Below are 22,817 nucleotides of genomic sequence, written 5' to 3'. Positions count from 1 at the left end.
CAAGAGGTTGCCCTAACGTAAAGATAATATTTTTCATATGTTTATGGATCAAAACTACAAACACTGAGAGTGTACTCTACAAGAGGTTGCCCCAACGTAAAGATAATATTTTTCATATGTTTATGGATCAAAACTACAAACACTGAGAGTGGAGCTTCGAGCAAGGCATATGTAGGATACATTGTTGTTAGAAGAAATGTGTGACTTAGTTAAAGCATATGCAATGGCTTTTAATCATGTAAAATTTAATGATGTCATTTATCACATACGATCGTCAATGTTCATCTTCTATGCCCATATTCTACTCTCCAACTATTCCAATATATTGTCATGCTTAGAGGATATGATAAAACATCAGCAATGTTAAGTACAACTGGCAAACATCTTCAATCTTAAGTTTTTCATCATTAGTTGAATTATTTTGAATATAAAATGTTATACAAAACATCCAAGCTCTATGCATCTATCAATGACAATCTCATAGCAATCTCGTATTAGCTAGTATAATAATGATGACATAAGCTAACATTTGAAGACTTGTTATAAGAATACATCACTAAACTAGTTGCACAATGTGGTCTCCTACTAACTCTTGATATAACATTAACGCATATCCATGCAAACAATAATCTCACAAAAGTAGCTTATACATGATAAGCTAGCTAGCTCAAATTAGATCGCCCTTTCATCATACAAGATCGTTAACTGCCTCTATAGTCTACCCAATATAGACCTTTTGCAAAGACATTGGATACAATTTTGTCTTTTTTTTAAAATGAACCCAAAGGATAAGGAAAAACCTTCTATTCGACCGCCTATCATACTTGTCTCGACCCAAACAACTCTCCCATGATCCTCTAGCCAACATGAAGTCCTTGAAATTGATGCCTTCTACACTTCGTCTCCCCCCCTTTCTTATGCTCATGATGGAGGCAAAATCTCAATAGCCCCTAATGCTGTTGACCATAGTCAATTTCTAACCGGCCTATCTTGCAACAGCTCTTCAAAGTGTACTATCCATCCAATACTAAGCTCAAAAAGGTATAGATCTATCTTAACACCCCTCCTAATGTTGTTTCCTATGCCCCTGAGAGCTTCATTTATGGAGCTATGTAGGTTGCCAACCTTATGTTTGATGGCGATTATAAGGTATCCAAATGGATTCCATTTACAAACTACCTTAGCTTCACCTATACAACGGCTTTAGTTGTGGATTGTGCTACTAGTTGTGAATGCTCAAATTTAGGGTATCATCATTGCTCAACTACAGCAATTCATGTAGGCCTCGGATGTTCTCTAAGATATTTTCTTTCTTGGTCGTAATTGGGTCCTCTAGAGTGGACTGAATCATCCCAAAGAGAACTCATTTAAACCCCTGAGGACAAGCAAACGAGCCTATAAATATCTGAGCTGCAGCCGAAGGCAGCAAGGTCTTTGGACTCACTAATATTGAGCAAAACTCCTATTTAAGTATTTATTTCTTTCTATTGCAACTATTAATATTTCATGTTGCTCTAGTTCTCTCTCTATTGACTCTTCAACAATGTTGCTGACTGGTTGCACGAACTCAACACATGATCAGCACAGCCTAGGACATTTAAGGCTTATGTCAGCATACACTTGGACAATATCTGCTTACGTAGCTCAGCCCTACAAGTCACCACAAACCAAAAACTGTTTGGCACTCATTGAACTGACAGACTAGGGACTACAAGACATAGGAGTCAATGTCCAGAGATAAAAAATTCTTACATAAATGTGCCTGTAAGTCAAGGTCCCCAACAAAACATTGCATTTGTACTTGGGGAATGTCTTAGTTCTTTGATTGCTCAACAAATGCTTTCACACAGTAAGGAATAACAGTAACCCCATATTCTATAAGTAACTTCAGTAACTTTAAGGCAATCCTCATAGTATCATCAATGTGCCTGTCAGTCAAGATCCCTAACAAACCTTGCATTTTGAATTCTTTCTTGATTGCTCAACAAATGCAATCAATCACACAGTAAGCATCAAGAATAACCCCATATTCACAGAAAAGAGTAACATTCTTGTGAAGGTCCATATTAATCGTTCGTCTATAATGGCCATATTTGGCCAATAACAATTCCTACCTTAATAAATGTACTTTTTAGACCAGCCTTCGCAAGAAGGCTCTATAGACAAGGTGCCCTTGCTATACAGAGACACCAAGAGGTGCAAAATGATCCAAAAACCAGCTGAATTTTCATTTGCTAACGGACAAACCCACTTGTGTGCCGGTCAGTCTAGAGGTGCAAAATGATCCAAAAACCGGCTGAATTTTCATTTGCTAACGGACAAACCCACTTGTGTGCCGGTCAGTCTAGTGTGCCCTTTGGTTGAAACATCTCCATCGACACTACACAACACCGAATTCTTCCAGCTCTTTCTTTACACGCGAGAAATAAGTTTCATCAGGCTACACAGTTCCAAACAACCCAATGATCAGCATGATTCAATAATAAAGGGATTGACATGCATTGCAACATAATCACTGCTCAATCAAGCAAATAGTTATAAAACAAGTTTATCGTCACTTCTGATTTTTACCGACACCAGTGGCCAATCACTAACCAAACAACAAATGGGAAGATGCCATACACCAAGCATTTATCAAATCGCTCCACTAAGCCGGAAACACACGCACCAGTAAAATTCGTCTCCTAAATCATTTCCCCTAGTCTACTGCTATCCCTGACCTATTGCCACCCAGCCCTCTCTACAATGCATGAGTTCACAATAATGAAGAAATGTTCTGAGGTTCTACATACGCTCGATGGTGGACCAGGACTGGTTGAGGCTGGCCAGATTGACCTTGTCAAACTGAGCATGTCAATCCAATCAAGCCAGCCCCACCAGATCCACCACAATGTCAGCATAGCCTGTCTGTGAAAGCAGCCTCATAAGGTGCAGCCCCACTCGCTTGCTTGAGCCTAGATCCTGCAGCAAAATGTTCCCAAGATCATCCAACACTCAAATATCACACTGCTATGGACGTGTGCTCACATGTACTCCCAAAGAACACCACAGACCTCAAAGACAATGTATACTCAAGTCACAGTCATGTATATATGATGCTCCAATTAGACAAACCTAAATACAAAAGGCACCCTCTGTGTACCTTAGTACCAAAAGAGGGCATTATGCCGCTCTTACAGGTACTCTCCTTCCAGCCGCCACATGCATAAGTGGTCTGTTGGGTTAGAGATCTAAGGCACTTGTGGCCCTCTCTATAAAGGTGGAGGTGCTGGTCTCCAAGCGGACTGAGGTGCTAACTGCCCAACCTTGCATATGGGCCAACCTGGCCCCTCCCTTCTGCCCCAACCTGGCTGTCTCAGCTTCTCATGGCCCTGCCATTCAGCATTTCTTCAGGGCATGCTAGTCCACATAGTTGGTTCATTGCCCTATTTTCTTGGGCCACCGATCCCACGTGTACTTGTTAGAATTATTGCTATAATTTAGCAGTGACCAATGTAATGTAATAAGTAGGTTAGGGTCACTTTTCCCTCACTTAGAGGTTTTTTCCCCCTAACCACAGTTAGTTCACTAACTATGGTTAGTGAAGTGATAAGGTTTTGTCACTTAGACAAAACCCATCACTCCATTCAGTTGTACCTTACTCTCATCTAATTGCAACTACATTTTCAGCTCTCTCACTCTCCTGTTTCTTGCTCTCACTGTTGCTCTCTCCCCTTCTTACATTTGGTATCAGGCGCCATACTATCTGTTCCGTAGGTATCTTCGCCGTACAGTTCCGTACACTGCTCGTCTGTACTTGCACGTGTCGACCGTTCGTACCAGCTCGTCCGTACAGGTGTACGGATTTCGACCGTACATCGCTGACAGATCCGTACAACTGCCGTACAGCCGGACTGACAGTTCCGTACTGTTAGTCCGTGTAGTTTGAAGGTGGGCTTGGAAAGTCACATTTTTGCATGATTTGCTTTGCAGGAGGATATTGGAAAGTTTTTTTGTCAGGCTCTTATGCATACAACCATTGTTTGGCTGTATTTTTGGGAACACATTTGGAGCTTTGGCAGACATGTTACAATTTTGGGGCTTTTGTAAAAATTTTGGCACACATTGCAAGCAAATTGCAAGGATTGGCCAAGAAATTGGGGCTTTTGTAGGAGATTAGCTATTTGGGTGAAATTTGGCTCAATTTCAACTCGAAATTTGGGGCTTTTGCAGACAGATCTACAGATCTAGTCTGAAATTTGGGGCTTTTGTTCAAAAATTGCAGATTTGGGGCTTTTAGTAAATTTGCCCCTTTTTGGTTGCAATTTCAAGCCACAAATTGGGGCTTTTGTGTTGGGAGAGCAATTTGATAGGCTTCAGTTCACACTGCCTTTCTGTGAGTGCTTTGAAGCGCTTTTTGTAGGTTTTGGGAGAGATTGCATGCTCTAGCAGATTTCTGACAGAGACATTACAGAGATTTGAGTTGCATTTTTAGCCAGTGTTTGGCTGTGTTTTTTTGGGATTTGTGCACTCCATTCCCAACAAGGGAATTCAGATTTGCATTTGCTGTATTTTCTTTCTCAGACATGGCCCAGCAAAATCAGAATGATTTCGGTTTCAGTAGTCTCTCACAAGAGGACAAGCTGGATGGTACCAACTACTCCCTCTGGAGTTTTATGGTACGCAATATTCTGATTTCTCGTAATTTGTGGGACTATGTAAGTGGGGATGAGTTCCGGCCAGCAAATGTGGCACCTAATACCCCTCCCCAACAAGGAGGAGGTAGAGGTCGTGCACAGGGTACAGCTGCAGCACAAGCTATTGGTGCAATTATACCTACCACTCCAGAGCAAAAGAGATGGGATTCACGTGATGCTTTAGCTTTGTCATGTATTTCTCTTTCAGTGAAAAGATTCATCATTCCACATATCCAGTCGTGTAAGACCTCAAAGGCAGCATGGGATATTTTGGAGAGCATGTATGCAGCTCGGAATGATGCCAGGGTGTCTTTTTTGAAAAGAGAATTGTCTCATACACATATGGAAGAGGGTGACTCCATGTCAGTGCACCTCACAAAGCTACAGGATTTACGAGAGCAATTGCTGAATATTGATGAGATCATTCCTGATTCAGAGATGATTACCACTACTCTGAATTCTCTTCTTGAGTCTTATCTCAGCTTTCATACCTCGCTGAATTTGTCGTTGAGGGGGGCTGCAAATCCTCACTTTTCACGAGTTGATAGGACTTCTGCTGCAGGAAAAGCAGACCAAGAAAAACATGGCTTCACGAGCAGGTGAACATGCCATGCTCTCAAAATTCAAGCCTAAAGTAAAGGGACAGGCAAAGACTTCAGCAAATCAGCCTTCCAGTGGTTCAAGACAACCTTCTCAAAAGGCTAAGGGTGATGCAGGTAAGCCCAAGAAGAAGGGAATATGTCATTACTGCAAAAAGCCAGGTCACTACATTGGAGAATGCAAGAAAAGGCTTGCAAAAGAAAAGAAAAACAGCTCCGGTATGGCTGTCTCAGATTCAACTCCTCATGCATCTGACAATGAGCAAGCTACAGCCAACTTTGTGGAGCACGACTATGCCTTCTTGTCTTGCATTTCAGACTCTCAGTTGGCTGCTCGGGATAGTACAGCCACTTGTAATGATGACACTTATGCTTTTCTGACGTGCAGTTATGATTCTTCCAAGGATGCATCAGCTTTCAGTGTCAATGAGACACAGAATACATGGTATTTTAATAGCGGTGCCTCAAAGCGTATCACTTCCAGGAAGTGTCTCTTCACATCTCTGTATCCACCACCTGTTGGTAAAAAGGTCACATGTGCCAACAACTCCTCCTATTCAGTCTGTGGTACAAGAGAAGTTGTCTTGTATGTGCCTGGTATCACAAAAAATCTACTTTCAGTGTCCACTCTTAACAGAGCTGGATTTCAGGTCATTTTAAAGATGACAAGTGTGCAGTCCATGATAGAGAGCATGACTATGCCTTGAGACTGTCTGGCACTTTGTTATGTGGTCTTTTTCAGCTTGACATGTATGAGAAAAGACCAGCACATGCTCTTGCAGTTTCCACTCCTACTGCTGCTATGCAGAATGCAGAGTTATGGCACGCGAGATATGGACACATGCATTATGGCAGCTTGATGACGCTTCAAAAACATGCCATGGTTGATGCATTGCCTCCTCTTGAAACACCTCCTCCACATGCTTGTGAAGGGTGCATTCTTGGTAAAATGCACAAATCTCCTTTTAAGAAGGATGGATCAGTTAAAGCTGTTCGAAAATTACAGCTTATACATAGTGATGTATGTGGTCCCATGAGGACTCCATCATTGGGTGGTCATCTTTACTTTGTCACTTTTATAGATGACTACTCCAACTACACTTGGGTTTATGCGCTGAAACGCAAATCAGAAGTGTTTATGGTCTTCAAACACTTTGCAGCCATGGTTGAGAATGAATCCAGACTCAAGATACAGACATTATGCACAGATAGAGGAGGGGAGTACATGTCTGCAAATTTTGATGCTTTTTTGAAAGACAAGGGCATTGTACATCAGCTTACAGTGAGGCTAACTCCTCAGCAAAATGGGAAAGCTTAGAGAAAAAATCGTACTCTTATGGAAATGGATAGATGTATGCTGAAAAGCAAAAAATTACCTCACAAATTTTGGCTTGAAGGTCTCATGTGTGCCAGCTATGTTTTGAATCGGGCACCCACAAAAGCTTTGAAGACCAAGACTCCCTATGAAGTTTGGCAAGGGAGAAAGCCTTCTGTGGATCATTTCCGTTCTTTGGATGCCTTGCATATGCTCATGTGCATGTTGAGTTCCGGCATAGATTGTCTGATAAGGCAATCAAATGCATTTTTGTTGGGTACAGTGCAGAGAGCAAGGGGTACCGTCTCTACAATCCTGTCACACGCAAGATCATTGTCAATAGAGATGTAATATTTTCAGAAAATTCAGCTCACACTCAAGCTGAATTTGATATGCCTTCTTCTTCCGGTGATGTCTTTGAGGGGTTACTACCCATTGCCTTGGGTTCCCCTGCTGATTTTCAGCCACAGGATGCCATACCACCTCCGCAAGCCGTGGAAGAGGTTGTTCAGCAAGAAATTGCAGATATACATGCAGCAAAAACAGTCCCAAATTGGCTGTTACAGACTCTCAGGGAGAGTAAAATTGATGCTCCATTACCCGGCAGAACTCGAGTGCAGTAAGGCATGGGGGAGGTGCTCATTCAGTTGAATCAGCTTATGCAGGTACTCTTCTTGATGAGGAGGAACCTGAGACATTTGAAGAGGCACAGGATAATGTGCATTGGATGAATGCCATGCACGATGAGTTGCAGTCCATTGACAAAAATCAGACATGGAAAGTTGTCGATTTGCCACCAGGTAAACATGCCACGGTGGGTTTTCAAAGTTAAAAGAAAGCCCGATGGCACCATTGACAGGTACAAGGCAAGGCTGGTCGCAAAAGGATATGCCCAGAAAAAGGGCATAGACTATGAGGAGACTTTTGCTCCTACATCCAAAATGACAACCATCCGGTCAGTTATTGCAATGGCTGCAAATTTTCAATGGAATGTTCATCAGTTGGACATAAAAACAGCCTTCCTTAATGGAGACTTGTTGGAAGGGGTTTATGTCAAACAACCTCCAGGCTTTAAAATTTCAGGAAATGCACTTAAGGTATGCAAGCTAAATAAAGCTTTGTATGGGCTGAAACAGGCCCCACGTGCATGGTATGCAAAGATTCATGCCTTTCTGACCAGCAAGGGGCTGCACAACAGTCCAACTGAAAGCACCCTCTACATCAAGAAGGATGGGGGGGATATTTTAGTCATCATTCTTTATGTAGATGACTTACTGCTCACAGGGTCAAATGAAGATAATATTGCAGATTTTAAAGCTGAATTGCAGTTGGAGACCATGTACTCAAAAATAAATCATATGTGGAATACTACATCAAATGAAGGGACCTTCTGACTCCTCTTGGCAGCCCTCCTCTATTGTAGAGAAGTACCACTACCTACTCAGCTGATGCAGTATTTGGAAGGCCTTGTGGGCATCATCATTGTTGCATGGAGATGCTACTGTGCCATCTATTCCTGTCACTGTTTTCCCTTTTTTATTTCAGAGACTTCCCAATATTTTAGTGGGAGGGGAGGACCACAATAAAAGGGGCTAGTTTAGTTGGCTTTTAAATTGATTTTGTAGTTAGTACTACGTACTTTAAGATGTTAGGAGATGCCACGTGGAAATTTTGGGGCGTTGTCCCATATACGCAGTTGTAAAACAGCCTGCCTTAATTCTATAAAAGGCTTGGCTATTCCATTTGTACTTGCTTAAGCTGTAATTCAATAAGGAAATAACCATTAATTCTCGTTGTGCAGCCCCTCACAAGGCTCTGTTGTAAGTCCAGCCCCCAACGTACTTCTCCACCCAACTCTAAAAGGTACCTCTCTGTTCACTTCAGCAATGAAATCTAAGCTAATAAATGAAAATTATCTCACCTAGGCTAAGAACTTCCTAATTGAACTGCTCATTTCTGCTCTAAGCCCAGTTAGCCTATATTAGCTAGGGTTATCCAAAGATAGGCTGGATCTGTTTCACTACAGCCTATAAATACTCTCATTTGTGGCACAACAATAAGCACAGGCATCCCTCACCCATTCTTGGTGCACAGCTACAGCCAGTAGGAGAGCACATCATACTCACTAGTGACAGTCGTTCCCCCTTCTGTAAAGGGGGAACATCATGCCCTAATTGTAACAAAACCTGAAACACATTCCTCGATCCCAGAACGCGTACCAGATCTGGAACACCAAGGACCCCATTCACCCATTTCTCAAACACGTTCCCCCCACGGTCCCTGTCTCGCGCTGTACGGAACCAGTAAAATGCAGAAAACTAACTTTGTCCTCTGAGCCTAAGTCCAAGCCTGCTTGGCTGTTTCAATTGTCCAAGCTAGCAAGTTACCTGGCCAACCTCTTTGCTACTCTCCTACTACCACTCTCATCCAGTGCAAGGCATGGCTATACTAAGCTATTAGGAAAAAGTAATAAACTCCAATAACATGGCGACCTTCAAACTAAAACATCAAAAACTGTACAACAAATATAACCATAGAAACTTACAAATCCATGGTTGCTTGAGCCCCCACTTGTACGGGTTTTATGATGAATCCCTGACCAGCTACACGAAAAAGATGGACTTTAGCAAAAGAAAAAGGCAAAATTAAATCAGACAAAATCACACTTCAGTCCCTGAAACATGGTTGTGAAATCCACAAACTGGAACTTGGACTAGAGGTATTGTGAACTAAAGACAAACAATATTACATTTTAACCGCAAACATAACTGTGAAGATTTCTCACACAACTACTGCACTTGGACTAGAGTGCTTACGTGACCACATCACTTTGGCCCGTTGTGACAGAGGTCCCCACACAAAACAGAAGCCGGTGATTCCAAGCCTTCTTTAAGAGCTCCAACACTTCTTCCCCATCCTTGGTCTTCGGAAGATAAGCAACTCTAATGGTACCAGCATACGGCCTTCCAGGATTGGGGTGCTCAGCAGTCTGCAGAGTGTGCAGCCAGAAGGATAGAAATTAGTACATCTTTCAAAGCAAAATAAAAATATGTTGGACATTTACAGATCACCAATACATCTCCCATAACATTGCCGTGAGATCTCTGAGAGGATCATTGTAACAAACAGGCTCTATCCACTATTGCCCACGAGGATAGCTTGAACATGCATAGATTTATATATGATTGACTCTCATTTCCACGTATTAGCATGTATAACACACATTCAATGGAGTGCTGGATTGTTCCATGACAGAGATTCCCTATCTGGTCAGGATATATGGATATATGAACTCGAAGTAGTAAGAAGTACGAGAAAAGTGCATTTGTTCTACTGTAGAGTTTTGGAATCTGATCCAAGCCACCAAATGTGCAAGAGGTGAGTGCTAGAGGTCATTCTAACACTAAGTTGGGAATGCTTTTTGAAACTAGAAGTATGTTGCTGGTGCAACAAGTTACATACATAGAGAATTCAATGATGTGAAATGTGAAAATAAGTTGTAGTATTCAAGGCAGGAATGATAAACTGAAGTGGGCAGGTCAGAAAAACACATATTGAAACTCAATGTAATTTGCTTGACACATAGGGCCATCTCTTGCAGTTTGGTTCTAATACTTACATCAGCAACATCTTGTGCTTGAGCTGTCTATAGCCTTGCATGTAGTGGAGGAGCCATGAGGTATTTTCAACGGCACAAATAATCATCACATGTGCAATATGCGACATGAGAGAGCATACACACACTGTGTTTCAGTACTTGTATTGATCACATGTTGGTCTCACGATAAAATCTGTCTGTTTCTCCTCTTTACCTACTTTCGCCCCATCTCCTTGCTCATTCAGTTATCAGACCTCCCTTCTCGACCTTGTACCTTATCTTCTCAGACTCAAGCCTCACCTTCCTCTTTTAACCTGGAACATGTACACTACCTTGCTGCTAGTGGAGACTATAACCTGCACCATTTTGACTAAATTGTGAAACGTTGTGTTACTTGTTGTCACGGGAAGCCTGCAAGGTTGCTGAAACCATTTAATGCATGGCAATGTCTGTCCCTGACATACCAAATAGCTGCTGAATGGCTGAACAAACCATGAACGCACCGTCTTCATACTCTAACCAACCTCATTTACATAGAGTGCATAGTTAGCATTAGGCAGCTGATCTTCCCAGCTGCCATGTGCATTGTAATGTGTGCAAGCTGATGCAAATCAGTAATATTGCTTGTCGTTTTCATTAGGAGATAGGTGTTTGTATGTATATGCTGAGTGCTCACAGTAGTCCCGGTATTTTTGTCTTGTTCTCTGCCCGCGTGCACAAACACAGGGTGCATTATTAGAGAAGTAGCATAAAACATACAATGCTTGGAAGTGTACTTCCTCAATTCATTTTCTGAAACCAAACAACTTGACCTTTATTACATTTTAGCTATCACTCTACCAGGTTAAGCTTAAGTAGAGAAAGAGTAGACAAACAAAGTAAGCACAAACAGAGTCAGTTTGTCCTATAGCAGCCACAGTACATCCACAACCCTACAACTCTTACGTGCATGTGAGGTCTGAATGTCGTGTTACTATTCCACCGTGCTAGCAGACAATAATTTTTTGAACGTTAGATGGCATCTCGCACTAAGTTGCATCAGCAGCCAATCACAAGAAGGCACAACAGTTGGTTCCATGGATGAGAGCCACATAGGCAGCATGAGGTTCAGCAGTTCATACATAGTTCAGTTCAACATGCAACCTTGGCAGACCTACAACAAGCACCTCTCCCTGCTAGAATTTTAGGAGGGGGGGGATGCCTATGCACATGCATGATTAGTGTGTGTGATTGCATATTGCATTGTACAATAGGCATGCATTTGGTCAATATTGTTAGCCAGTAGCCTGGAGCATTTTAGATATTCCTCCGAGAGAAGAGGCAGACTGTGTGGATTGTGCAATGCTTAGAGAGGGATTGGTCATGAATGAACACCCCCCCCACCCCTTCCCCGACTGTAGAAGTGGTTTAAGACACGCCCAAGCTTGCCTTATAGGGAAGAGAGAGAGTAAGTAGGAAAGGACAGCTTATCAGCTTTAGAGTGAGAGTTCAGAAAGACGCCTAGATCTAAGAAGGGAGTGTTCACAGGCTATATTAGCAACTTTAGAGAGAGTTGAGAAAGCCACCAAGATCTAAGAAGAGAAAGATTCAAAGGGTGGATCAGATAGAGAGCATCTGGCACACAGCCAATACTAGTGCTGCAATACTTTGAGTATGGGGACAGAGCATGATGTATGTACTTCAGAAAAACTTCAGTAAAAGAACAATAAGCACACCACTTGTAGGAAGAGAGCATTCAGACTCTATTTTAGGACAAGAAAGAAATATAACCAGCAGCCAGAAATGTAACCAGCAGCCAGTACAGAATAGTGAAGTCTACAATTACAATAGGCCAACATCAACTTAAGTCTTTGAGACCCTGCCAAGGGACATTCACAAAAACAAGAAGCTATATATATACCTTTGTAAGACCAGAATGTATCCAATTGTAAAATTTCAATTTTTTGTTGTTCTAAATTTCAAATTTCTACAATAAAAATAAAAGAGAAAACGAAAGAAAGAAAAATGAGCTACGAAAATATTTTGAAAAACAAAAGATAGACATACTAACAAGCAAAGCAATGCTTATGTCATCATCAGTGCCAAAGTATAAGCAGCTATACTGGGTTTCTAAAGACCTGCGGTGTCTCTTGGGCAAACCCAGTACAAAAATACGTCAAATAAACAAAGAAGAAAGGAAGAAGGTGCCTAATTAAAAACAAACAAACCAAACAAAAAACAAAAGAGAGCAAAAAACAGGAATAAAATCTCTCTCTCTCTCTCTCGCAAGGTATCATAACGACGGAGGGGAGGGACCCCATATGGATGGAGTGAAAGAGGACACGAAGAAAGACAAGGCTGGAAAAGAACATCACAGGATACAAGGGAAATCACTCATATGGCACACCAAATTTTCAAAACACGGGAGGATACACGTGCAAGACAACTCAAGGATCAAGAGTGGTTGATTATGTGATCACAAACTCACATGCACAACACATGATTGATTATATCAAGATTGAGGAGTCGTCTCTTGAGTCTGACCATAGGGCAATATCAATAGGCACAAAGGGGACAAGAAATGCTATGAAAAAACAGAAAGTTATTGCAACCCAGGTTAACAATGGACTTCAAAAATGCCCATATCTATGAAAGGGAGTTAGAGGAGGTAATGGCAAAAAGGAACATGCCTTCTACATATCACGAAATGAGCAAGCACATAACAGATATGCTACCGTCAAACAGCCCAAAAATGCGTCACTAAAGCAACAGTAGAAGCAAGGGAATTCCATGTGATCACTGCTATGACCAGGTTGGTAAGGATGCGACAAGACAGCAGTCACGACTCAACAGAAAAAGAGAATAAAGTGCAAATGTATAAGCAAGTGGTAAGGAACAAAAAAATATTGTTTCTCAAGAGTATGCAGCTTGAAAGCTTTGAAGAGCTGAAACAAAATCCCAGGGGCAGATCACACCTACCTCTTCTTCAGCATTTCTACCCCTCGTCCCACACTACCGATCACTCACATTACCTATGTACCCAAGCAAAACAATACGGGAATATCTGGGATCCACAGCTTGTGAGGGGCTGCACAAGCAACAAGCTAGGAAGAGAAAATCCTATACGGTTCAGCTGGAATGGCTGTTCATGAAATGGTTCAAAGTATGAATACATGGTACCTTTTTATAGGGGGGGGGGGGGGGGGGGGTGTGTGTGTGTGTGTAGGCCTTGGGCAAAATATGCCACAATGCTTATGGCCATGTGGCAACATTAGGCCCTCCTAAGTACTCCATATATACAAAGCCATTTAAAGGCTGCTTATGCTAAAATTTAGCTACCTAAATTGACCTTTGTTACAGTCCACCCTGCTCTAAAGAAATTTGTCCTCAAATTTGCAATGGTGCTGTGACAAGGATCACAACAATAGAATCAAGAAGAGGAGCTCATACTTGGTCATCGCATGTATGTAGCAGTGAGTCCAATTGTAACATGCAACGGTTAATGATTGTATAATCACGAGACTACCTTTAACCATATTGCGAGGCATATGCGTATGCACCACAGAGGAAGAGAGAGAGAGAGAGTTCCAGGGTTAGAAAGAAAGAAAGAAAATTCATTAAAGTCTTCGGAAGACAGACGGGTCTATGAGACTGTGAGAAACCTGATACAAGCCAACTGAAAGGGTGGAGCTACTAATCGAGCATCTACACCCATACAAAAGCCAAAACTATATCCTACATAATCATATCACAATAGTAGTCATCTAACATCATTATCAGAGTGACTCTCATCAAGATACAAAGTAAAGGTAAAATGTGCTCCAAGGTCACTTGTGTCCTCCCCTCGTCAGGAGCGAGGGAGCGATAGCATGAAATCATATATAGAGTACTGCCGGGCCCTTGTGGATGCAACCCTACACTGTCTCTTGGTTACGGCTCTATGTCTAACAAGGGCAACACTCACCCTTGTCGGTCACGCTCCCACTCTGAACATGGAGGGAATGTCCCCAAGTGTAATCTGTGCATCAACCCTCACCCTAATCTGCCGTGACACCAGATTAGGTCCATGTTGCCCACTAAGGGCCGCCTTCCCCAAATCGATGCACCAATAGATTCTTCGGCTTCCCAAGATGGGAGATGTCCTTTTTGGCCAAATAGATTCTCTATAAGTTTTTTGATTGTTTTAAAGAGAGCTCTCTTTCACATTACCTGCATAAAATTGAACTTATTCCAAGAGCATAACCTGTGAATAGACCACCTTATAGGATGATCTTTAAATAAGAAGATGAGGTGCATAGGCAACTAGAAGAATAGCTCAAGTTGGGGCAGATTCAACCGAGTTTCTCACCTTTTGCTGCACCAATAATATTGAAGAAAAGAAAGACGTTACCTTCCAATCACGTATCAGAGACTGAACATTATTACGGTTAAGCAAACACATCCAATGGCAAGAGTTGATGATTTGTTGGATGCTTTGCAAGGTGATTAAAACGCAATTACCATCAGATAGGAATTCGTGCTCAGGATGTGCACAAAACTGCTTTTAAAGCAAATTCGGTTACTATGAGTTTTTGGTAATGCCATTGGGGCTCACCAATGCTCCAGCTACATTCGTCACGCTGATGCATGATTAACTACACCCGTACATCAAGAAGTTTGTAATACATTTTATTGGTGGCATTGATCTACAGCAAAAGCCTTGCTAAGCATATAGAACATTTACGAAAAGTGTTCAGTACCCTGAGACAAAGCTAGTCTTTGCGTGAATGAGAAGAAAACTATGTTATGCACAGTTAAGCTAGAATATATATTGGTTTCCTTATAACTCCTGAAGGGGCTGAATTGGCTCCAAAGAAGGTGGCTGCTATTTTAGTGTAGCCAGTATCTAAGAAAGTGATGACTTTAAGATCCTTCTTAGGGTTAGTTCAGTTCTATTGAAGACATATCAAAGCGTATTCTTATATCCTCTCTCCATTTACTGAGTTGACCTCAGATAAACTAACTTACATTTATGGAAAGAATCAACAAAAAAGAAATAAAGAGAGTGAGTATCTCAAGGACCTGTGTCAAGGATCGTTAATCCCCAAAAACTTTTCACCAGTGCAAGTGGCATTGTAGTACGAGTCGTTCTGCTGCAAGGAGGGAGGCCAATTGCCTTCGATAGCAAGAAGCTTTCCCCTTCTCAGAAGAATTGGCCAATTGAAAGCATGGAGACATTGTTTATAAAGTGCAGAGGTTCATGTCAATGCCTATCATGATACTTTTGTAAACAGGCTAATTTGAGTGGCCGAATGTGTACAAAGTTGGTTGTTATGTCATGTTGAAACAGCTCGGTGAATGATTTGTCTGTCAAGGTCTTTGATGATGGGGTTCGAGACAACTAGAAGGAACTCCTATGCGTATTAATGTGGGTTAATATACAAGCCATGCACCTTGGGGGAAGTGCCTAGGGGCAAGGATGTGGTTGATAAGCTAGATGAAGATCCAAAGGGGCTAAGATTGATAAATGCATTAGGGAAATTAGTACCTAGCAAGCAGCTAGGAATAGAATAGTCTTCTAGGAAATTGGTGTCCATTTGGATACACACTACAAAGGAAAAAAATGTGATGAAGTCAAGATTTGATGCATGATAATCCAAGCTGGGTCGGTGCAGCAGAAGTGTGTATGACAAAGAGAGAGAGAGAGAAGTAGAAGTAGAAGTAGAATTTATTAGCGGCCTCAGGGGGCCAAAAATGACCCATGGGACCCGTCTCGATATAATGTTAAAAGAGTCTCCTCAAGGAGAGGGGTCAGGAGTCTATGAATTCCTGACGACAGGTAAACATTCCATGTAGAGGCTGAAATGCTGCCTCCCCATACTTCCACTCCATATAATACTGTCTGCACTACATATGCATCAAACAATACATTTCGAATTTTCCAGTTCCTAGTGTCGGTGTGCCTGCAATCATTCTCAAGCTGGTAGTACTTCCCCCAACAAGTGTCCATCCTTCTATGTATACATTGCCACCATCTGTGATCTGCCGGGATATCAACCCCTAAGTATTTGAAGGTGCTGACATACTCAATGATCTGTCCATCAAAGGTGATCTCAGGGGGATGTTCTGGCTGATTGGTACAGACTGCAATCATCTTTGTTTTTCCGACATTTACTTGCAGCCCGCTTTCCCTACAAAAAGTCTTAAGCACTTGTAAAAGTTTGTGCATAGATTCCGGATCGTATGCAAAAAGAACGACATCATCTGCGTATAACAACAATAGCACTGTCCAAAGCCCCAATTGCGGTCCTTGCAACCCTTTCTCTACTGCAAATTCATTGATGAGTTCCTCCAGTTGGTCAATGCATATTCCGAACAAGGGAGGCGATAGAGGGCAGCCTTGCTTCACTCCCATATTGCTCTCAAATACATCAGACATACCTTGTGTTTGTTTGAGTCGGCATAATACCTTTTCATAGATGCGAGAGATGCCTACCCTTAAGGCCAAAGGGACTCCTATTTCTTGCATTCTCTTCCATAATCCTCTTCTTGGAACTGTGTCAAATGCTTTCTTGAAATCCACAAAACAACAAAATAGAGTGTGTCCTCTCAGTCTGCATTCATCCATGAGGACCCTTAAGGTAATAAGGTGGTCGGCTGTCCTGTGCTCCTTGCGAAAGCCTGCCTGTCCGGTGGCTCTTTTCTGTGCCTCCTCTGCCCATGAGCTGATTTTCATTTCAAGCACTGTACTGAAGAGCTTGGCCAATGTAGAGCTGACCATTATAGTTCTGTAATTTGTGACTGAATTTTTGTCTCCACCTTTGTATAAAGGCTGGACCCAATTTTCTTGCCATTCCTGAGGGAAACCATGGTGTAGAGCATGTGTTAGGATGTGTGAGAGCCATGTTCTTGCTCGGTCTCCTAACCATTTCACAAATTCCGCCTGTATCTTCATGTGATCTGATGCTTTGCCATTAGCCATCTTCTTTAGTCTAACTTCAATGTCTTCGAAGGTGAAAGGACTAGTGCATGTGACCGATAGATCCTCCTTCCCCATTTCAGGAGAGAGAGAGAGAGAGAGAGAGAGCTGAAAATTCATACAAACACCTTCAGTTGCTAGCACTTCATATATTCATAGATTTTGCTTATTGCAGCATTTGATGAACTACATACACGGTATGGTTTCTCTCTAAATGCCAATATGTGTCTCTCTTTTAAAAATGCAAAGAGAATATGAGTGGGATTCCTTACTATTCATATATACCTTTGTAAGACTAGAATGAGTCCAATCATACAAATTTAGATTTTTTGTTGTTCTAAAGATCAAAAATCTACACAGAAAATAAAAGAGAAAATAAAAGAGAATATGAAAGAGAAGCAAAAAGAGGTAAACAAAAACTTTTAAGAAAAACAAAAGGACAACACTTATGTCGTCATCAGTGCCCAAGCATAAGCAGCTATACTGGGTTTCTAAAGCCCCGCGGAGTCTCTTGGGCAAACCCAGTGCTTACTAAAATACGTCAAATAAACAGAAGAGAAAGAAAACAAGAAATAAAGAAGAAAGGAAGCATAAACAACTGGAGAAGACATACAATGCCCTCACAAGGAAAAAGAAAAGAAATTATATTTTGGAAAGAGAGAAATCTGATTTGGTCACTTTCATCAAAAATCCAAGAAAGGGCTGGAAACAAGTGAAAGGCAGACGGAAACAGGTCATAGGGGATATATCACCAAGTTGTACAATCATGCACATGCTACTGAAATGGGGAAGGAGGATCTATCGGTCACATGCACTAGTCCTTTCACCTTCGAAGACATTGAAGTTGGACTAAAGAAGATGGCTAATGGCAAAGCATCAGATCACATGAAGATACAGGCAGAATTTGTGAAATGGACAAGAGACCGAGCAAGAACATGGCTCTCACTCATCCTAACACATGCTCTACACCATGGTTTCCCTCAGGAATGGCAAGAAAATTGGGTCCAGCCTTTACACAAAGGTGGAGACAAAAATTCAGTCACAAATTACAGAACTATAATGATCAGCTCTACATTGGCCAAGCTCTTCAGTACAGTGCTTGAAATGAAAATCAGCTCATGGGCAGAAGAGGCACAAAAAAGAGCCACCGGACAAGCGGGCTTTCGCAAGGAGCACAGGACAGCCGACCACCTTATTACCTTAAGGGTCCTCATGGATGAATGCAGACTGAGAGGACGCACTCTATTTTGTTGTTTTGTGGATTTCAAGAAAGCATTTGACACAGTTCCAAGAGGAGGATTATGGAAGAGAATGCAAGAAATAGGAGTCCCTTTGGCCTTAAGGGTAGGCATCTCTCGCATCTATGAAAGGGTATTATGCCGACTCAAACAAACACAAGGTATGTCTAATGTATTTGAGAGCAATATGGGAGTGAAGCAAGGTTGCCCTCTATCGCCTACCTTGTTTGGAATATGCACTGACCAATTGGAGGAACTCATCAATGAATTTGTAGTAGAGAGAGGGTTGCAAGGACCGCAATTGGGGCTTTGGACAGTGCTATTGTTGTTATACGCAGATGATGTCGTTCTTTTTGCATACGATCCAGAATCTATGCACAAACTTTTACAAGTGCTTAAGACTTTTTGTAGGGAAAGCGGGCTGCAAGTAAATGTCGGAAAAACAAAGATGATGGCAGTTTGTACCAATCAGCCAGAACATCCCCTTGAGATCACCTTTGATGGACAGATCATTGAGTATGTCAGCACCTTCAAATACTTAGGGGTTGATATCCCAGCAGATCACAGATGGTGGCAATGTATACATAGAAGGATGGACATTGGTTGGGGGAAGTACTACCAGCTTGAGAATGATTGCAGGCACACCGACACTAGGAACTGGAAAATTCGAAATATATTGTTTGATGTATATGTAGTGCATACAGTATTATATGGAGTGGAAGTATGGGGAGGCAGCATTTCAGCCTCTACATGGAATGATATTGAGAAAATGCAAAAAGCTTTCCTAAGGAGACACCTTGGTGTCAAACCCACTACTCCATACTCAATACTTCTGTTGGAAACGGGAAGAAGACCAATTGAATTTCATGCATTGATCAGAGTTATGCAATACCTAATAGAGGTGCAGCAAATGCAACCTGATAGGCTGCCTCATAAAGCATGGAATGCCAACACAAAGCTTCAAAAGAACTACAAAAGTAAGGTCATCTGCACAAGATGGGCAACCGACATAAGAAAATGGTTCAGCAGATGGAAAGTGGAAGCATATTTGATCATGCCGCCTGGAAAGGTCAACATGCAAGAGTTTCAACTATCTTTACTGAGCACTTTGCGGAATCACTGGTTGACAAGTGAAAAGAGGGTAAAGCTAGAATATTACCAAGACAACATAAATCCCACATGTTGGTCTACATACATGTCCATAGAGACTCATGCTCAGTCTTATATTAGCACACCTATCCCCCTTCTATATCGCAGAAACATCGCCAGGTTCCGTACCAGATCTCATACATTTGCCATTGAGCAAGGAGCTTGGATACACCAGCCTAGACATGCTAGAGTCTGTACCCTTTGTGACATGTAGACAGTTGAGACGGAGGCACATGTAGCTCTACAGTGCCCCCGATATGCACATATCAGGGAGGACTACCAGCAGATACTGGGGGACTCCGCTAAGTTGACATCAGTTCTCTCCACTGCCTCTCCGGCAGCATTGGGATCTTTTGTCACTCGTCTTTTTACCTGTCGTCAGGAACTCATAGACTCCTAACCTCTCTCCTTGAGGAGACTCTTTTTACATTGTATCGAGACGGGTCCCATGGGTCATTTTTGGCCCCCCGAGGACGCTAATAAACTCTTTCTCTCTCTCTCTCTCTCTCTCTCTCTCTCTCTCTCTCTCTCTCTCACTCTCACTCTCACTCTCACTCTCACTCTCACTCTCACTCTTATTTAAAACTTAAAAAGCTAAATGGTCCTTTACACTTATGTATTGTTTCCTACAAAGAGTCAAAAATACATTTCTAACTTAGAAAGCACAAGCATACTCAAACAAACTCTCTTTTGAAACTTCAAGAATGCTACACAGAATGTTCACATTTCTGATTCGAATGAAGCAGGGGATGGAAAACTGATGAAATCAAAACCCAATTTAGCAATAGATTGGTGTTTCTCTTATGTCAAGAGGGCATACCTGAATCCCATTTGGAAATCTGTATGTAATTCGAATGATGTCAGTATTTGGGTAACCTGCCAAACCAGAGCTTGCTTCCTTGCTTCCATATGTGATGTAATTCACATGCATTTCCCCAGGTGGCTGAGTCCCAACAATAGTACCATACAATGTCAAGCATTCTGGGCAACTTGGCCGGGTTTGAAACCATGACTCAATGCATTCTCTATGATAGGAATGTTTGCATTTCATAAGCATAACTGCTCCTCCTTCCTGCAGACTACTTAGGCAGATAGAACAATCCTCGATGTCGGAAGGACTCACATAGTCCACGATTTCCGCAGTGTTGTAAGATGGCCTTTCCAAAATTTCAGCTCTGAGATCAGCTCTTGTTGGTGCTTGAGGGGGACAAAATGGATTATTCAAGCGCTGTGGCCTACTCTGTGAATCTGATGACGACATCCCACTGTGTCCCCTTGCACCTAGGCTCTGAGAGCTGGTAGCATTGGAAGTCACATTATCAGCAATGGAGGCACTGGTTGTGAGTCCTCCTTCAGAGGCCATGTGACTACAGTGTCTTCGAACACCTCGAGAAAACTGAGTGATCACGTTGTATTGCACAGCGTCAGCTTCAAACTCAATAATGTAGGCCCGGGCATTAAGAATAAAAGATAAACCTGCGGGAGCATTCTGCTTTCTAACAGTCCTGCTCAGATTGCACTCTTTCCATGTTTCCTCAATTCGGGCTGCCAAGTCCACATCATATGCATGAAAATGTTGTGTCTCATCTTCCCACCAGAGCCAAGATACACGTGTCCCTTGGTCTGCTGGTTGTCTCCCAACCGGTCTGGTTCTACGGGTGAGCAGATTTGTCTGCAAAGTACTGCAACTCCATAAGTTTCCATTGGACGTAAACCACTATTTACACTATCTTCAGTGCACTATTGCTCATAAACAATATTTCGGTCAGTATAATCAATATTTTGGTCAGTATAATAGCACACGAGAAGGGAAAGCCAAACACGTGTCCCAAGTGCGGTCAAGATTTTCTGGCAATGACATACCGAAAGTTTGCAGCATGAAGCCCATGAAGATAGGGTAAGCTTATCGAGCCTGCTGCAATTCGGAACTTTACTAGCCGCTCAAAATTCGTAATCGGGTTATTTAACGAAATTCAAGATCTATCAATTGGTGTCGGACACGGTTATCGAGTTCTTTTCCTTTATCGAACTACAAGTATTCATCGCAGCCTATCGTCTAGTCCATCACGCTACCTCCAAGTCCCGAACTCTTTCTCAGTAAAGAATTGTCACCTGACGATGTGTAAAAGACTGAAAGCAGACGGTGTAGGAGTTGCGAGCGACTTGAAAATTGACTCCAGGTTTGCCAGATTGAAAAGCTGCCTCGATGGTGGAAGACAAGGGGGGAGGGAAGGGGGTCCATAAAAGGGTATCAGAGCACCATTCCCATTCAACAAGGTCATCGCCATTGGTGGCATGGCGAAGGGAGTGAGCAAAGGAAGCAGGCTGTTGTGAAGTTTGATGGGAGATCTCGTGGGACTGGGAATCGCGGGAGTGCATGATTGATGGCGAGGCTATGGAAGGCCGCTTCTGTTTGCTGTGGTGTTGGTCGGAATCAGGAGGAGGAGGAGCAATCAGGGGAGCATCTTTGTAGAGCTTGTGTTTCAAAGGAGGCATGGCAAAAAAAGTGCAGTTGAAGAGTCTAAAGAAATCAAAGGTTAAAGAAGCTGAAGCCCAAGTATATACATCAAAAACAACGCTCCCATTGGTTGTGACCTTGGCTTGGGGACTAAGCTACCTTTTTATACGTTTTGCTTCTTTGCCTCTTGGCTTCCTCCTCCTCTTACATTTGAGTTCATTTCCTTTATTATTCGAGAGAGCCCCATATAATATTATGCATATAACCTAGTTAATTGCAACTCGGTGCCTCCACTCACTTATCTAATTTTTAGCTAAACTTTGGAATTGTCAGTGACGCTTTGGTTTGAGGCCGCCGCGTCCCTCCTTACAAGGAACGGTGCCAAAACAAAGTGCTCCTCCACTTGGCCATGCTCAAAAGTGGGACGTGCGTGACTACTCTCTAGGCAAAGATCTAAATTCTCCTTGTTTATCTCAAGCAAAGCTCGTTGCCTAATGGGCCATAGGTGGCAGAAAAAAAGCATATTATGATACAAAGATGGTGAAGCTTCAATATGCATGCTTATTCTTGCCTTCTTTCACATTGTTAGCACAATGATTTTCATCTCCAATTGGTGGGGCGAGAAGCTCCAAAATGCTTTTTTATCAACACACTAAAAATGGTAAAATGAAGGAAATGCCCTCGTGGTTATGTGTGCTAAGGTTGTTCCGACATGTTTACTTTTTACAATTTCTTTTTGGCCATGTAATGTCCCCTTTTTCACCTTAGTCTTTTTGAGAAGTGCTAGACACCTTGTTACATAAGCTTGGAGGCATATCAAGCTCCTTTGCCCTTCATGAGGGCATGT

The 22,817-nt window shown here is 42.2% G+C and overlaps 1 protein-coding gene across 1 annotated transcript; it reads right to left on the bottom strand.

The window, feature by feature from the left end:
- Positions 1 to 1,809: 1,809 nt before the first annotated feature.
- Positions 1,810 to 22,076, bottom strand: LOC147893139 (uncharacterized). The gene is made up of 6 exons (XM_087386721.1): positions 21,625 to 22,076; positions 20,333 to 21,184; positions 9,407 to 9,579; positions 9,136 to 9,193; positions 2,274 to 2,440; positions 1,810 to 2,196 (listed from the first exon to the last, which is right to left on the bottom strand). The coding sequence occupies exons 1-5, from the start codon at positions 22,006 to 22,008 to the stop codon at positions 2,381 to 2,383; spliced, it is 1,527 nt and encodes a 508-aa protein (XP_087242847.1). The 5' UTR covers positions 22,009 to 22,076; the 3' UTR covers positions 1,810 to 2,196; positions 2,274 to 2,380.
- Between the last annotated feature and the right edge of the window lie 741 nt (positions 22,077 to 22,817).

The sequence above is a fragment of the Dipteris shenzhenensis genome, chromosome 16 (assembly GCF_047967505.1).
Source record: "Dipteris shenzhenensis isolate YYH24624 ecotype China chromosome 16, Dip_SZ_1.0, whole genome shotgun sequence".
NCBI lineage: Eukaryota > Viridiplantae > Streptophyta > Polypodiopsida > Gleicheniales > Dipteridaceae > Dipteris > Dipteris shenzhenensis.
The sequence above is the reverse complement of the archived record's forward strand: the minus strand, read 5'-3'. Positions and strand labels throughout refer to the sequence as shown.